Here is an 18,605-nt window from a genome sequence, read left to right on the forward strand (position 1 = left end):
AAAAAATTCTCCTCGTCTCTGTCCTAAACGGGATAACCCTAAATTTTAAAACAGCACCCCTGAGGTCTGGACTTACCCACAAGTGGAAACATCCTTTCCTCGTCCACCTTGTCAAGACCATTCAAGATTATCTATAAATCAATCAATTCACCTTCACTCATCTAAATTAGAGTGGAAAGAAGCCCAACCTGTCCAATCCATCCTGGAGGGCGGCATAGTAACACAGTGGTTAGCATTGTTCCTGCACAGCGCCAGGATCCCAGGTTCGATTCCCAGCTTGGGTCACATTCTGTGCGGAGTTTTCATGTCCTCCCTATGTCTGCGTGGGTTTCCTCGGGCTGCTCCGGTTTCCTCCCACAAGTCCCGAAAGACAGGCTGTTAGTTAATTTGGACATTCTGAATTCTCCCTCTCTGTACCCGAACAGACGCTGGAATGTTGCGACGAGGGGCTTTTCACAGTAACTTCATTGCAATGTTAATGTAAGCCTACTTGTGATAAAAAGATGATTATTATTATTAGGAGTTGAAAGAGATGTTGGTGACGTAAAAGATAGGTGTCATCAGCCTACTTGTGAAACCTGATGCAGTATTTTTGGGGTGTTGTCACTGAGATGTAGCATGTAGATAAGAAATAGGAGACGGTGAAGGGAATTACCAGAGTTAACAGTGCAGGACGAGGAAGAGGAACCATTGCATGCGATGCTCTGGATTATTAGATAGGTAAGAATGGAACCAGGTGAGAGTAGTCTGACCCTACTGGATGACAATGAGTGATGCTGAAGGAAGGTCACATAGTTAATCATGTTAAGGACTACAGGAAGGAGTGAATTTATCTTTCTCACCGTCGCATAGGATGTCATTTGTGACTTTGCTGGAACCTTTTCAGTACTGTCTCAGGTGGGGGAAACCTGAATGGTGGGATTCTGGGAAAGATGGGCATGGATTTAGGAGGCATCAATACATTCAATAATGTTGAAGAGTAAAGGGAAACTGGAAATGATGTGGTAGTTTGCAATGGTTGTGGAGCCAAGAATTGGTTGTGGGATAAGTAACAAAATAAATTTGGCACACATTCATTGCTGCACAATGCGATTATCTGACAGCTCAACGATAAACTGAATGGTTGAGTGATCATTATTGGCATACGGAATTTTTTTGTCACAGCAAATGTAATCAAATAACTGACTGAATGAAATAAATCTTTATGATGTTACTATATTTGTGACTGTAGCAGTTTTTTCCACAAAATGTGTCAGAGGTCATGTTATAATATGCAAACAAGGCAAAGAGCTGTTATGAACTTTAATAATTTGAAATTTCATTTAATTTCTCTAGTTCACTTTGAAATATATGCAAATATTGTACTTACGCTAGAAAATCAATCACTTAGCCAAACTTCACAGTAGATAGAGGCTGTATGCAATTTCAATAGTAAAGTTTTCAGAGATGAATATTCAATTTCCAAATGTGTTACTGAAGGTCAATGTAAAATATGTTTATATTCCGACAGCTTGTGATCCAAGTATGAAATTATATTTGGCCACTCTATTTATAGTAATAAATTGGAGCTGAATGCATGCATAATTCAATTCCCATTTGCAGATTTAGGTTGAATAGAGTTTCTTCTGATTCCTCCAGAAGCTTAAATTGTTCAGGCATTGAAAGGCTGAGTTACTTAGATGAAGCTTATCCCAGGTTGAGTCCCTGGTCCTGGTTGATTTAATTGACCTCAATCCAGATGGAGATTGGGGCAATGTAGTTGGTCACGAGCGCCCTAGTTTAGGTGTTGGATGGGTGGCCAATGCTCCTACTTAATAGGGAGCAACCCTGACCTCTAGTTGCTGGCCCTTCTTAATGTATGAGCCAGGTCAGGGAGTGTCAATTGGCTACTGGGTGGCAGAGGCAGGCTCTGAAGCTTAACATCCACAGCTGCTCACTTACTTAAGGAGGGCGATGGATAGAATAGAAACATCACTGCTTTTCCCTTGCCAGCTCAAAAATCATTCTTCACAAGATAGTTCCAGTGAGAAAGGCCTTTTGTTCCAACTTATAATCGTAGGCAGTTTATAGCACACTTGGCCCATCGTGTCTGCGCTGGCTAACCAATCCAATCCCACTTTTCAGCATTTGGTCCGTAGCCCTGCAAGTTCCGGCACTTGAGGTGTATATCCATACACATTTTCAATGAGTTGCAGGTGTCTGCCTCTACTGCTCTTTCAGGCAGTGAATCCCAGAACCCTACAATACTCTGGGTGAAAATTATATTTCCTCATCCCCCTCTAATATTTCTACCAATCACTTTAAATCTTTGCTGTTTGGTCTCTGACCTCTCTACTGAAGTAAATAGGTCCAGCCACTCTATCCAGGTCCCTCACAATTTTGTACATCTCAATCAACTCTTCCCTCAGACTCCTCTGTTCCAATTAGAACAACCCAAGCCTATCAAATTGTTCATCAGAGCTGCATATTTCCAGTCCCGGCAATATACTCATAAATCTTCTCCGTCCCCTCTCCAGTGCAATTACATCCTTTCTGTAATGTGGTGACCAGAGTGCACAAAGTTTTTTTTAAAATGAATTTATTCCAAACATATTTAGAAGTACAAAAACATAAATAAATCAGAGAACATTCTCCACATCTCACGGTTCAATTTTGTACAAGTTTTCCCTCTTTTCACCCCCTCCCCTCCCTGCGCCGAACAATTCCTCAAACATGGTCTTGGACAGTCCCCACCGTGTTTCAAAGCCCTCCGCTGATCCCCTCAGTTTGAACTTAATTTTCTCCAGCCAGAGTAAGTCGTACAAGTCCCCGAACCAGGCTGCCACCCCGGCGGTGTTGTCGACCGCCATTCCAGCAAAATCCTTCGCCTGGCAACTAGAGAGGCGAAGGCCTCAACATCGGCCTTCCTCCCCTCCATCAGCTCTGACTATTCCGATACCCCAAAAATCGCCACCATAGGGTCCGGCCCAGCCTCTACCTCCACAATCTTTGATAGCGTCCCAAACACCGCCTCCCGGTATCCAACATCTCACAGTCCCAGAACATATGCATGTGATTTGCTGGCCCTCGCTCACACTTCTCACACTCGCCTGCCACTCCCTGAAAGAACCCAGTCATCCTCACCCAAGTCATGTGCACCCGATGTACCACCTTAAACTGTATCAAACTCATTCTCGCAAACAACGAGGGCAAGTTCACCCTATGCATTGCCTAACTCCACACTCCCCAATCTATCTTCCACCCCAACTCCTCCTCCCATTTCTCATTAATCCTCACCTCCTGCGTTCCTCCCTGCTCCCCCAGCTCCCCCAGCCACCAGTATATGCCGCCGATTCTACCCTCCCCTTCCTCGTCCGGGAGTAGTAACCGCTCCAATAAGGTATATTTCGGCAGCTTGGGAAACTCTCTCCATACCCTCTGCGCAAAGTCCCTCACTTGCATATACCTGAATTCATTTCCCTTCCGAAGCTCTACCCTCTCCCACAACTCTTCTAGACTTACAAACCTCTCCTCCAGCATATAGATCCCTCTCCCTCACCAGTCCCACCTCTCTCCACCTCCTATACATGCTATCCGTCTCCCCCGGCTTAAACCTGTGGTTCTCACACAGTGGTGTTAACACCAACATCCTCTGCATCCTAAAGTGCCTCCCCAACTGGTTCCACACCCTAATCGTGGACTGTACGACTAAGCTCTCTGTATACCTCCTCGGTTTCAGTGGTAGAACCGCCATTACTGTGCCCCTCAGACCGGACCCCCTACAGGACCCCTCTTCCATCCTGACCCATTCTGACCCCTCTCCTTCCCACCACCGCCTCACCTTCACCACATTCACCGCCCAGGAATAGTGCAGATTTGGTAACGCCACTCCCCGTTCTACCTCTGCCCCTGTAGCAGGCCCTCTTCACCGTAGGGCAACCTTCCCCACCCATATTATCTCCGAAACCGCTGCATCAAGTTTCTTGAAAAAGGCCTTCGGAATGAAGATCGGGAGGATCTAGACTACGAATAGAAACCTTGGGAGAATGTTCATTTTTGCCACCTGGACCCTCACCGCCAGTGTCAGGTGTAACATATCTCAACTCCTAAAGTGCTCCTTTACCTCCTCCACCAGCTTTGATAGGTTCCATTTGTGCATCATCGACCATTAGCTGTCACCTAGACCCCCAACTACCTAAACCTATCCCTGGCTACCCTAAATGGCAACACCCCTAAATTGGCTCCCCGATCTGCCTCATTCACCATAAACACAGAGGGCAGGATTCTCCCATCGTGTTGACGCCGATGCAAAATTTGTGGACTTTGACCCCAGCAAAACTGGCAGCACACCTGGACCGATTCCGCTACGTAAAGGGATTAACACTGGTGCCACGTGGAGCACAATCGATTCTAATGAGAAACGGTGCCGGATTGGAAAGTTTCATGATTGACACTCAGGAGGCTGAGCAGCTGCTGCCGCAGATACACACACTGCACTCCCCACATCCCAGCCAAGAAGGTGGCAGCAAGGTGAGCGGCACCCTGCTTCACCGATGCTGAGCTGGAGATCCTCCTGGACGCAATGCAGGAGAGGCGCTTCACTCTGTACTCTAGCCTGGGAAGGAGGATGCCACCTGCCGCCATTTGTCGTGCCTGGGACAGGTGGCAGAGGCGGTCAGCGCCGAGTGCAACTTAGTCCAGACCGGCCAGCAGTGCCGGAAGAAACTGCACAACCTCCTCAGGCGGCCAGGGTGAGGAGGCAGCACTATGTCCCTGGCACTAATCCCCGTCTCATACACCCGCTACTCCATCCCCCCTAACCTGGAGGCCGTGCATTACCACTGGGAACGGGAGGAGACAGGAGGGGGACCGCTGGACCTGCAGCCTCAGCATGGTTGAGCAGAGCACCCTGAATGTGGTCAGTGGCCCGGAAGAAATGTCTCCGAGATGGAGCTCGGCCGCTGGCGAGGAAGTGAGTCCCCGCTTAGTTGTGGTTCCCCATGACACATGTGTCAACCCCCTCCCCAACACCATTCTCATCCCACATTACCCTCACCACAACACCATCCTCACCCCCACATCACCCTCACTCCAACACCACCCTCACTCCCACACCACCCTCCCCCTACACCACCCCACCCCCTCACCCTACACCACCCCCACACCACCACCTCCCAACCACACCCACACAGCCACTCCCACTCCACCCCTGGCCCACCGTCTAATCATGTGCCTTGTCTTGTGTCTTACAGGATCTGCTGGCAGTGGGATGGGTCCATTTGGCGTCTCCCGCCTCCAGCCAGTGCCATCGCAGGACCCTCCCCATGAGCTCAGCACCAACGCTGGAAGTAGCTCGGCAACCAGCCCTTCGCCCGAGACTCAGGAGACCCCGGAGCTCGAGTTGGAGGATGACAGTGATTTTCAGTCACAGTTATCTCCAACGCCCTGCACTCACCTTGGTTGGGCATGTTAGTGAAGAGGCTCCTGGGGTACTCTCTAGTGTTCATCACAGAGCTGCTCCGGTACAGCAGGTGGAAGTAGGAGTACCCGAGGGGGCGAACGGTCAGCGGGCAGGCCGACCCGAGGAAGTGGTTGCCGTCCAGACAGGTTTTGAGCTTCTGGAACAGACAGTCCCAACTATAGTGGAGATGCAGACGCAGAGCCAGAGACTACATGAGGAGCATCCATGACATGCAGGTGCAGGCGCAGTTGGAGGGGTCTAACTGCTTGCAGCAGCAGGAGATGTGCCGAAAATGTGTGCCACCCAGGCCAACACCGCATGGGTGGCGTCCGCGGTGGAGCCATTGTGGGCGATAGTTTCAGCTGTGGATCAGCATGTTCAAGGCCTGCGACATTCTGTGCAGGCGCTGGCCGAGGCCCAGGACAGGGTTGCCGCCTCACAGGGGACCATGTCCCAGCAGAGCCACCTGGAAATCGCAGCAGCACTCCTGAGTGTGGCCCAATCACAATAGGCCATGGCTGGGAATGTCGGCGGCATTGCCCAGGCAGTGGACAACGTGGCGCAGACACAGAGGGAGGTGGCGCTGTCACTGGTTGATGTGACACAAACCCAGAAGGTGGTGGCACAGTCAGATTGTGATGTGGTGCAGCCCCAGAGGAGATGGTCCACTCCCTGTGCTCCAGGGCTGTGAGCTTGCAGACCCTGGTCGAGCCCAGAGCGGGCCTCAAGGACTGGCTGTGTCAGGTAGCGGGGAAGCCTCAGGGGATATCTCCACTTGCACCCCCATCCCATGGAGTAGCCCAGGGGCTATCGGGCACTTCAAAGGAGGAGGAGGTGATGGGGCCTGTGCCAGTGACTCCCGCAGAGGATGTGCCGGAACACCGCAGCACTTCGGACTTCCCCCCTACTCTTGCCCCTTGTGCATCTGGTTGGCAGCGCGCAGAACAGGGTGGCACCATGCCACCCGGGACACCCGAGCAGCAGCCGGGCCCATCCAAACCCGGTCGACCCAGAAGACATCCGTCAATGGGGACCCAGATCACAGGGCAGGAATCACAGCAGGCCACCTTCACTCCTGCTGTAGCGTTTGGGTCCGTAAGGCCAAGAAGTTTGACACCAGTCAAGTTGGCACAGGTGCAGGGCACAGTGTAGTTAGAGGGGATAGGGTACAAATCAGTATATGTTCATTCACATTAAACACCTGTTACGAACCTTACCGGAGGCTTGTGCATCCATTCCCCTTTCCTTTTTCTTTCTTTTTATAAATTTACCCAATTCATTGTTTTCCAATTAAGGGGCAATTTAGCGTGGCCAATCCACCTACCCTGCACATCTTTTGGGTTGTGGGGGCGAAACCCACGCAAACACGGGGAGAATGTACAAACTCCACATGGTCAGTGACCCAGAGCCGGGATCGAACCTGAGGCCTCGGCGCTGTGAGGCAGCAATGCTAACCACTGCGCCACCGTGCTGCCCCACTCCCCTTTACTGTCCGCCATCCTCCTCCATTTCTGTCACCTTTAGTTTTACACTCTACCGGGCCCATCCCCTTCTCCATCCATGACCCTGCTCCTACACCAACACTGCCAGATTGCACCCCCCTCCCCCTCCCCCTCCCCCCCTCCCACCATTTGGCCAGCCCCCATGGCCACCTCTCCCACCTCACTTCTGTTCACCAGCATTACCTGCCAGCGTGGCAGTTACTGCTCGAAGGTTCCCCCTATCTACTCCTCCCCCAGGATCCCCACCTGTGCCTTCAATGCCACCACCCGATTGCTATGATCAGACACCGCCCTCTCCATCTCCTGGATCTGCGACCCCTGTGCCGCAAAGCACCTCGACTTTCTCCATCAAGCCTTTCAGGGGTGCTACCGCTCCTTCGATGGCCTTCAATCGATCTTCCCGCATCTTCTTTTCTTGCTGGTGGAACTCCTCTCTGATAAATGCCATCAGCTGCTTCATCTGGGGTTTTCCAGCATGCGACAACCCTTCCCCCTCCACCACCTTTCCAATTGTTGCTGCGCCACAGGTCTCTTCCAGTTCCTTGGCCAGGTCTTTAACCTTCTTCTGATAACCAGCAGACATGCCACTCCCGGGGGTAACGTCTCCTCCACACCTTCAGCTTCACTTTCCTGTCAAAATTTCCCCGCTTTCAAATAAAAAGAGCTCAAATCAACGCTTTTGAGCTGGAGCTGCCCTGTCTGCGACCACTCACTCCATGGCTGCCACCAGAGCTCTCAGAACTGCATAAAGTTGTCGTCTAACTAATATTTTATACAGTTCCAGCATAATATCGCTGCTCTTATATTCCATACCTTAATTAATAAACATTCACTCCAAGGTTCCTCACTTAGTTTACACCTCTCAGTATTCTACCATTTGTCTTTTTGAACCCCTCGAATGCCAATTTGCCACTTTTCTGCTGACCTGACCACTCCATTGATATCTTCTTGCAGCTTAAAGCAATCTTCTTCACTATCAACCACATGGCCACTTTCATGTCGTCTCCAAATTATTAACATATCCTACAAAATGCAGGGGACCGAGTGCTGAGCCCTGCAGAACCTCACTGGAAAAAAACTTCCAGTCGTAAAAACATCAGTAAACAATTACCCTTTGTGTCCCGCCACTGATCCAATTTTGTATCCAGCTTGCTGCACTTCCTGGATCGCATAGGCTTTTTTGTTTTACCCAGTCTGCCATGTGGAACCTTGTCAAAATCCTTGGTAAAATCCTTTTGGACCACATCAACTGCACTACCCTCATCAATCCTCTTCATTACTTCCACAAAAAACTCAATCAAATTGGTCAGACACGATCTTCCCTTAACAAATCCATGCTAACCCTGATTAATCCGTGCCTTTCTGAGTGACAGGCTATCCTGTCTCTCAGAATTGATTCCAATAATTCACCCACGACTGCGGTTAAACCTACTGACCTGTAATTCAGTACTTTCTACTTTTTAAAAAGGTACAACATTAGCAGTCCACCAATCCTCCAGTACCACACCTATAGCCAATGAGGATTGGAACATAATGGTCCGATTAAATTTTAGCTTTAGGATTTGTTTGTTTTCTGAAGTGAAAAGTGAACTAACTGAAACTTTAGCAGTGCTGGTATTTGAACCCATGCATCTGCTAATGCTGGAATTTGAATCCAGCATCTTAGACTGCTCAGCCACTTTACAGATTCCATGGGTGGAATTTTCTGCCCCACCCTCACCCCGCCGTGAGTTTTCTGGTGGTGGAAGCACCTCCCCTTTGGCCGCTGGCATGATCTACCGGTCTCGCTGAAGATTCGGCTGGAAGGACGGGCATTGCGATTCACTTTTCCCGCCGGCAACAACCTCCCCCACCCGCGGGTTTCACGGCAGCATGGGGTGGCTTCAGTGGGAAATCCCTTTTACAAGCGGTGGGAAGATGGAATCCCACCGCCAGTAAACGGCACGCTGCCGAGATACACACAGCTGGGGGACTGGAGAATCCAGCCTTCTATTTCATATCTTGATCAGTCATAGGACATAGAACAGTACAGCACAGTACATGCCCTTCGGCCTAAAATGTAAAACAAAATCCTGATGTCCGGCCTAATGTTTCTCTAGTTTAAACCTTTACCCCACTCTCCTTTGCTCACAATTTAACTAAAATTGGTGCACTGGATTAATTTATTTTGTTCTCTTAATTATCTCTGAATAAGATCACTCACCTGTTAGACATCTTGTAGTAACCCACTGCACCTGCTGAGATAGTTAATTCCCACACACTGGGAAACAAATCTGCGGCATTCGTAGCTTGTATTGCTATACCTCACACTGGGACTTCCATTATCAGCTGTGCTCTCCAGGGAAACATGAAGTTATGAAGTTTTCATCTTTGCATTTCAAAATACTGCAGTTGAAGTCAAGAAGTGCAAGAAAAAAGCGATGAATCATTAATTATTTTCGAAAGGGATTGGAGGTGCTCTTGATGGGTCTGTCAAGTTTGACAGAATGGCCTTTATCATCTATACTTATCTTGTGGTCAGAAAATGTACATAGGATGAAACAGCATTATATTTTGTTCATTTACATTCCGTTATCATGGTTTCCCTTTTTATTTTATATATCAACAGTTTTTTCCCAACATAAAACAGTGGGCAGAAAGGAGGACAGTGGCTTCACAGAAGGCTCCCCTCTGAAACCCATCACTTACCATCACCCATCGGCTTACCGAGGTGACTTGCCGGTAAGTTATCTATTGAAACGATGTGCTGTAACCAACGCATTCAGGAAATGCAACACGTGCACAGCTCCCCAGTGTTTGTTTAAATCTCTTCCAAAAGTAAGCAATTCATCATGCTCCAGGGGCTCCAACACATTAGCTTGCCATCGCTGACACAAATATTTCAATGAGATATTAGGCAGATTGTGAGTGAAATGTTTAATGTTCACTCGAACTGTGAATAACCCCCAGCAGGGCAATTATAGATTCTGTCCTTTAGTTACAACTGGCGAAGGCATGTTGAGCGATCTGTCAGGTATCATTCACTCTTTTTGGACTATTTCAATATTTCCCTTATTTTCCTTCACTGGAGAATCAGAAAAAGCAACATGGCACTGTATCAGTCACAGTGATAATAAAGACCTATTTTGAAATGAGAGGGCCAATAGTTTTAACAGGAGGCTTTCACTGTCATTACTGGGACTGGGATGACACAATTACAAGGCATAAGACTCTCAAATTCTATGGCTAATCAATATAGAAAGGGAAAGAAGATGAATATTACAATTGGCATTCTCTGTTACTGTGATCATCATGCACTAACTCGTCATGACCTCCCTGACATCTTTGCAGCTTTTGAAGAAGTGAACCATCATTCTCCACAATAGCCAGCCATTCCTCCACTGCACCTCATGTGGTTCACTCTTAAATATTCAACTGTGGCCGTAATATCATCAATCACCATTACCTCTAGAATTTCTCAAGGATCTGTCCTCAGCCACCATTGAGCAATGACAAGATCCAAAAACATGGGGCTGGATTCTCCCAAAACGGGGCTAAGTGTTGATACCATTATGAAGACCGTGGGGCGTCATTCTCCGACCCCCCGCCGGGTCGGAGAATGGCCGTTGGCCGCCGTGAATCCCGCCCCCGCCCCCGCCGAAGTCTCCGCTCCCGGAGATTGGGCGGGGGCGGGAATCCAGCCGCGCCGGTTGGCGGGACCCCCCGCTGGATTCTCCGGCCCGGATGGGCCGAAGTCCCGCCCAGAAACTGCCTGTCCCGCCGACGTAAATCAAACCTGGTATTTACCGGCGGGACCAGGCAGCGTGGGCGGGCTCCGGGGTCCTGGGGGGGGGCGCGGGGCGATCTGACCCCGGGGGGTGCCCCCACGGTGGCCTGGCCCGCGATCGGGGCCCACCGATCCGCGGGCGGGCCTGTGCCGTGGGGGCACTCTTTCCCTTCCGCCTCCGCTACGGCCTCCACCATGGCGGAGGCGGAAGAGACTCTCCCCACTGCGCATGCGCGGGAAACTTTCGGCGGCCGCTGACGCTCCCGCGCATGCGCGGGGAAACTGACAGCGGCCGCTGACGCTCCCGCGCATGCGCCGCATTTCCGCGCCAGCTGGCGGGGCAACAAACGCCATTTCCGCCAGCTGGCGGGGCGGAAATCCCTCCGGCGTCGGCCTAGCCCCTCAATGTTGGGGCTAGGCCGCCAAAGATGCGGAGACTTCCGCACCTTTTTGCCGGCGCGATGCCCGTCTGATTTGCGCCGGCTTTGGCGCCAGTCGGCGGGCATCCCGCCGTTGGGGGAGAATTTCGCCCGTGGTGTTTCACGACGGCGTCATCGGGCCCCCAGGTGGAGCTATTCAACGGCCCACAAGGGGCTAGCACGGGTGGGTCATGCAGCGCTTGACGGACCGGCCGCCGATTCGCCGGTTCCGTCATTGACGCAGCGCCGCGGCTCAAGTTAAAAATTCTCCCCCCCCACACACACCCGTCGCAGGCAAGATGGCGGTGCGCAGAGCAGCACCACGATTTAGGGACGCGGAGCTCGAGACTTTCCTGGACACTGTGGAGGAGAGGAGGCAGGTATTATACCCCGGGCTGGGCCGCAGGACGGCAGGCACCATTGTTCGCGTGCGTGGGCGGAGGTGGCATGGCCGTCAGCGACGTTGGAGCAGTGGCGAGGGCAGCTGACCAGTGCTGGAAAAAGCTGCACGACCTCCTCAGGGCAGCCAGGGTGAGTACCCAGCACTGTGCCCCTGGCACCAACCCCGCTACCCCTACACACATGTGACCCCCCCCCGCCCCCCCAGGGGGACACTGCCACACATGGCTGCACCCACCAATGCCAGATGCAATGGCCGGGTGCCCTGTGCACCAGTGCCATCAGAGACCCAAACCCCGGGCTGCATGTGCCGGGCCATCTAACACTGTTGCTGTTGTATTCCCCCCCAGGAGAAGTCCGGCCAGAACCGCCGAGAGCGGGAGAAAACCGGAGGGGGACCAGAAGACCTGCAGATTGCAGCGTGGCCCAGTCCCAGTAGGTAATGGCTGAGAGCATCGGCGCCATTGCCCAGGTGCTGGCCGCAGTCGCACAGTCCCAGAGCGAGGTGGCATAGTCCTAGAGCGAGGTGGCACAATCCCAGAGGGAGTTGGCACAGTCCCAGTCAGGAATGGCCCACTCCCTGTGCTCCATGGCCGCGAACATACAGACCCTGGTCTATATCAGAGCGGGCTTCCAGGACTGGCAGCAGCAGGTGTCGAGGAGGCCTCGGGGTTTGGCTCCACTCGCACCCCTGTCCCATGGAGAAGCCCGGGGGCCATCGGGCACCCCGAGGGAGGAGGTGATGCTGGGGCCCGTGCCGGTGACCCCTGCAGGGGAGGTCCCTGAATACTGCAGTACCTTGGACTCCCCTCCCCATCTGTCCCTGGCGCATCTGGTGGGCAGTGGGCAGAACAGGGCAGCACTATGCAACCCGGGCCGTCCGAGGAACAGACGGCCCTATCCAGGCCTGGCCGCCCCAGGAAGCATGCGCCAATGGGGACCCTAGTCGTAGGGCAGGGGTCACAGCAGTCTACCCCCATTCCTGCTGTACCGTCTGGGGAACCACCAAGGCGTAGTGATAAGGCCCAGCGGGTGGGACGTGCAGCCCCCCCCCCCCCATCCGTCCCCATCAACCATCCCCAGCTATTCGACATGGCCATGTGGTGTGCACCTCACAGGGGGCCGCCATTGGTGTGGCCTTGGGAGTTCCCCCCGGTCGGTGTCGCCGATTGAGTGGGGTGGCCGGGGAGGGGGGGGGGGCAATACGCCATTTCCTCGGCGTCCACCTGGGCACCTAGGTGGGTGGCCAACAAGATGGCTGCCATAATGGGGCTCTGTGCGTGGGCATCGCCCTGTCATTTTGGGGGCTCCCCGACTGCTCGGCCTTTTCCCCTCCCCAGCCTGGGCCTTGATGCCAACCTTCTCATGATAGAGAAAAGAGAGTTGTGTTGGGTGACAGGGGATTAAAAATAAAAATTGGTGGGTGGGGGGGGGGGGGGGGGGGGCAGAATGCTGACGCAGTGTTTAGCACTGCTGTCTCCCAGCACTGAGGACCCAGGTTCCCTCCCAGCCCCAGATCACTGCCGTGATGAGTTTGCACATTCTCCCCGTGCCTGCGTGGGTCTCACCCCCACAACCCAAAGATGTGCAGGGTAGGTGGATTGGGCACGCTAAATTTCCCCTTAATTGGGAAAAATAAATTGGGTACTCTAAATTTATTTTAAAATAAATAAATCGAGGATTGCACCTCCGAAGCACCGCGTGCACATGGATTGCTGATTTATGGAGGTGGCTTTTGAGGTGTGCAAGTGATGCACCAACATATTCAAAACAGGCTCCCACTGTGCAGTTTTCAATTTAATTGTTATCCTGTTGGAATCTCAGGCTTGGAAAATTCAGAGTCAAGGGAGGCAGGTGGCAGGATTCTCCCTCCGTTCCTGAGAATAAGGGCTGGAGTCTCCAATTTTGAGACTAAGTGCCGATGCCGGAGTGGAAACAGTGGCGTTTTACGACAGAAAGAATGGCGCAACAGCTGCAGCGATTCAGCTGCTTTAAATGGGCTAGCACCATTGCCACATGGAACACAGTCAATACGAAACGGTGCCGGATTTGCCGGGTCTGTGATTGGCGCACATGAGACTCACACGCCGCAGCCGCACTTAAACGATCCTTCCCCCCACACACACCGTTCCAGTCAACAAGATGGCTGGAAGGAGAGCAGCGCTATGGTTCAGGGACACTGAGCTGGACACCCTCATGGACGCCGTGGAGGAGAGGCGGATGACCCTGTACCTCGGCCTGGGAGGAAGCCCGCCAGGTGCCGCCGTTGGTTGGGCCTGGGCGCAGGTGGCAGAGGCAGTCAGCGCCCTGGGCAACGTCGCCCCGACTGGCATGCAGGGCCGGAAGAAACTTCACAACCTCCTCAGGATGGCCAGGGTGAGCTGGCCGCTCCGTGCCCCTGGCGCTAACCTCGCCCCCCCCCCAACATACCTGCAACCCGATCCCTCCCCCCACAGGGGAGGGCCGAACCCCCACCCTGCCCCACATGCCAGTACATATGCCACCTGCCATGGCCTGGTGCCCTGGCCACTGAGGCCACCATCTACCCAACTCCTGGGCTGTATGCGTCCCCCCCCTCTCCCCTCGCCCCCCCCGCCCCCCCAGGAGAAGGCCACGCACAACCGCTGGGAGCGGGAGAAGACCAGAGTGGAACCACCAGAACTGCCCCTCATCATGCCCAAGCATAGGGCACTGGGCGTGGTCGGCGGCCTGGAGGAAAGGGAAGTCGCTGATGCGGAGATCGGCGATGGGGGAGGAGGTGAGACCCGCTTAGTTGCGAATCCCCATGACCCATGTGTGCCCCCCCCCCCTCTCCCTGTGTCCTGACCGTCCCAGCACCCCACCCAGGGATTCGACAGGACCATGTGATGGACTGGCCTGCTCGCATGCAGGAATCACCCAGGTGGAAGTTGCTACTGTGGGCATGAGTCAGACAATGTTGTGCACCAGAGCTCATCACAGAGCGGGTTGTCATTATCCTCCATTCCACGGACCAGACCTGCTGTTACAGCCAACCCAGGACCCCCAGCTCGTAGCGCCACAGGTATGTATAATGGAGGGGTGTCCAAGCGGGCGGTCTGGTGGCGTGGGAAGTGAGGGCATGTGGGTTTGGGATGTGGTGACCGTGCCCCGGGCCAGCTCCCCTGCCCCCCCCCCCCCCCCCACCTCAATCCCCTCCCTCCTAGTCGGTTAACCTGGAGGCTATTAGAGCATCCAGTGTGCGTTGGTCCTGGCGATGACGTCGTGCGGCCTCCCCTGCCTGCCCAGGTCCCATGTCCTGCTCATCGTCCCCTTCCCTCGCATCGTCCTTGTTGGATGAGGCGTGCCCTTCCTCCTCCTCCTCCTCGTCCAGCACTTCGCCCCTCTGCTGCACGATGTTGTGGAGGATGCAACAGGCGACCACAATGCGGGCATCCCTCGCAGCGGGCAACCCACACAGGGCCCCTCCAGAGCGGTCCAGGCACCGGAAGCGCATCTTCAGGAGGCCGAAGCACCGCTCGCTCACACTCCTGGTTGCTGTATGGACGTCATTATAGCAGGTCTCCGCTTCGGCCTGTGGCTTCCGTATAGGTGTCATCAGCCAAGGCCAAAGTGAGTAACCCCTGTCTCCCAGGAGCCAACCCCTCCGCCGGGGGGTGTGCCCCTCGAACATGTCAGGAATCACTGCGTGTGCCAGGTTGAAGATGTCGTGTACACTGCCTGGGTAGCAGACACAGACGTGCATGATACACAGCTGATGGTCACAGACCAGCTGGATGTTCATTGAGGAGTACACCGTTCGGTTAGTGTTAGGGGCTGGTTTAGCACAGTGAGCTAACCAGCTAGCTTGTAATGCAGAACAATGCCAGTAGCGCGGGTTCAATTCCCGTACCGGCCTCCCCGAACAGGCGCCGGAATGTGGCGATTAGGGGCTTTTCACAGTAACTTCATTGAAACCCACTTGTGACAATAAGCAGTTATTATTATTATTAGAGCAGCCTGTTATCCGCAGGTGCCCGTAGGGCGACATGCATCCCGTCTATCGCCCCCTGGACCCGGGGCATCCCGGCGATGGCAGCAAACCCTGTTGCCCAGGCATCCTGGTGGGCTTGGTCCACATGGAGCTGGATGAATTGAGGTGCCTGGGCATATAGGGCCTCCGTAATGGCGCAGATGCACCTGTGCGCCGAGGTCTATGAGAACCCAGACAGGTCACCACTGGGCAACTGGAAGGACCCTGTCACCTAGACGTTCAGGGTGACCATCACTTTGACGGTCACCGGGAGCGGGTGTCCTCCCCCATACCCTTGCGGTGCCAGGTGTACCATCACCTGGCAGATGTGTCGCACTGTCTCTCTGCTCATTCGGAATCTCCGACGGCATGCCCGGTCAGCAGGTCCTCGAATGACAGGCTGTACCGGTACACACGAGGTCTCATGCGGCGCCTCCTTGGCACCTCCTCCTCCTCGGCCTGTTGAGCGGCCGGCCCTCCAGCCTGTGCGGCCACAACCTGCCCCTGCCGGTGTCGGGGCTGGCATCCCGTAGTCACTCTACACCATTTCGTACCTTCTCTCTCTCGCTCACCAGCCACAATGCCAGGTTCACGACTTTTGAAAGCACAAGTGAACCACACAATTGTGAACTTGGCCCATCGGAGGCAGTGAATCTCGGAGGCCCCAGAGAATAGGGTGTCAGACCCGCTACTGATATGCTAATATACTTTTACCCCGCGTGGCAAGCGGTGCATTTACGCCATTTTCGGGGTGTTGGAACCTCCCGATTGGCGTCAAACCGGCACCTATCGCAATTTTGGCGTGGGAAGCTATTCTGCACCCAATTGTGTTTTGCGATTTCAGCGTCGGCAAACGGAGAGTCCCACCCTGAATTTAAAAGAAATTAATTTACAGGATGTTGGCATCGCTGGTTAGAGAACATTTATTGCCCATCCCTAGCTGTCCTTGAGAAGGTGGTGGTGAGTTGCCTTCTTGAACCGCTGTGGTCTTTGAGGTGTATTACACCCACTGTGCTGTTAGGGAGGGAGTTCCAGGATGTTGCCCCAGTGACAGTGATGGAGCGGTGATATATTTCCAAGTCAGGCTGGTGAGTGACTTGGAGAGGAACCTCCAGGTGGTGGGGTTCCCAGGTATCTGCTGCTCTTGTCCTTTTAGTTCTAGATGGTAGTGGTTGTGGGTTTGGAAGGAACTTTGGTGAGTAACTGCAGTGCATCTTGTAGATGGTACACATACCTGCCACGGTTCGTCGGTGGTGGAGGGTTTGAATGTTTGTGGAAGGGGGAGCAAACAAGCCGGCTGCTTTGTCGTGGATGGTGTCAAGCTTCTTGAGTGTTGTTGGAGCTGCACTCATCCAGGCAAGTGGAGAGTATTCCATTACACTCCTGATTTGTGCCTTGTAGATGGTGGACAGGCTTCGGGGGGTCAGGCGGTGAGTTACTCTCCATAGGATTCCGAGTATTTTTTAAAATAAATTTAGAGTTCCCAATTCATTTTTTCCAATTAAGGGGAAATTTAGCATTGCCAATCCACCAACCCTGCACATCTTTGAGCGCAAACACGGGGAGAATGTGGAAACTCCACACAGACAGTGACCCAGAGCTGGGATCGAACCTGGGACCTCGGTGACGTGAGGCAGCAGTGCTAACCACTACACCACCGTGCTGCCTTAGGAGTCCTAGTCTTTGCCCTGCCCTGTTAGCCACAGTATTAGTGTGGCTAGTCCAGTTCAGTTTATGATCAATGGTAACCCCCCAGGACGCTGATTGTGGGGGAATCAGCGATGGTGATGCCATTGAATGTCAAGGGGTGGTGCTTAGATCCTCTCTTGTAGGAGATGGTCATTGCCTGGCACTTGTGTGGCGTGAATGTAACTTGCCACTTATCAGCTCAAGCCTGGATATCGTCCAGGTCTTGCTGCATTTGGACATGGACTGCTTCATTATCTGAGGAGTTGGGAATTGTGTTGAACATTGCACAGTCATCTGCAAACATCCTCACTTCTGACCTTATGATGGAAGGGCGGTCGTTGATGAAGCAGTGGGCGGCACAGTAGCACAGTGATTAGCACCCTTGCTTTACAACTCCAGTGTCCCAGGTTCGATTCCCGGCTTGGGGCACTGTCTTTGTGGAGTCTGCATGTTCTCCCTGTGTCTGCGTGGGTTTCCTCTGAGTCCTCCGGTTTCCTCCCACAAGTCCCAAAAGATGTGCTGTTGGTAATTTGGACATTCTGAATTCTCCCTCTGTGTACCCGAGCAAGCGCCGGAGTATGGTGACTTGGAGCTTTTCACAGTAACTTCATTGCAGTGTTAATGTAAACCTACTTGTAACAATAAAGATTATTAAAAGCAGAAGATGATTGAGATGATTGACCTCCAACAACTGCAACCATCTCCATTGTGCCAAATGTGACTCCAACCATCGGAGAGGTTCCACCCTGATTCCCATTGACTTCAGTTTAGCTAGGGCTCCTTGATGCCATACTCGATCAAGTGCTGCCTTGATGTCAAGGGCAGTCACTCTCACCTCACCTTTAGCATTCAGCTCTTTTGTCCATCTTTGAACCAAGGCTGTAATGAGGTCAGGAGTTGAGTGACCCTGGTGGAACCCAAACTGAACATCCGTGAGCAGGTTATTGCTGAGTAAGTGCCACTTAATGGCACTGTTGATGACTCCTTCCATCACTTTGATGATGATGGAAGGTCGACCGATAGGGCGGTAATTGGCTGGGTTGGATTTGTCCTGTTTCTTGTGTTCAGGGCACACCTGGGCAACTTTCCACATTGCCAGGTAGATGCAAGTGTTGTTATGGTTTTTGTTTCTTTGGAACAGAAGGGGCTAAGGGAGACCTAATTGAAGTGCATAATACTATGAGGGGTCCGGGTCGAGTGGCTAAGAAGACCCTATTGTCCTTAGTTGTGCGGACCATAGGCAATGTGTCCTAAGGTCACCCATTGTGAAGACCAGTCCCTGATTGCTCTAGTATGAATGGATGAGGCAGCTGCTAGCGATGCCAGAACCTTCTTTATGCTGCCGCCAGAGATTCTGATTTGACCAAAATATGAAAGGTAGGGAAGTGGGCGAGGATTA

The 18,605-nt window shown here is 52.9% G+C and overlaps 1 protein-coding gene across 5 annotated transcripts in view; it reads left to right on the forward strand.

Moving 5' to 3' along the window:
* Nucleotides 1-18,605, forward strand: part of saxo4 (stabilizer of axonemal microtubules 4) — a 344,826-nt gene that overhangs the window by 110,683 nt on the left and 215,538 nt on the right. For all 5 annotated transcript variants that reach the window (XM_072466827.1, XM_072466830.1, XM_072466826.1 and 2 more), the window contains exon 7: nt 9,551-9,663. In XM_072466827.1, coding sequence (XP_072322928.1) covers nt 9,551-9,663 — 113 coding nt within the window. The remainder of the gene's footprint in view (nt 1-9,550; nt 9,664-18,605) is intronic.

The sequence above is a fragment of the Scyliorhinus torazame genome, chromosome 10 (assembly GCF_047496885.1).
Source record: "Scyliorhinus torazame isolate Kashiwa2021f chromosome 10, sScyTor2.1, whole genome shotgun sequence".
In the NCBI taxonomy this organism is placed as follows: Eukaryota; Metazoa; Chordata; class Chondrichthyes; order Carcharhiniformes; family Scyliorhinidae; genus Scyliorhinus; species Scyliorhinus torazame.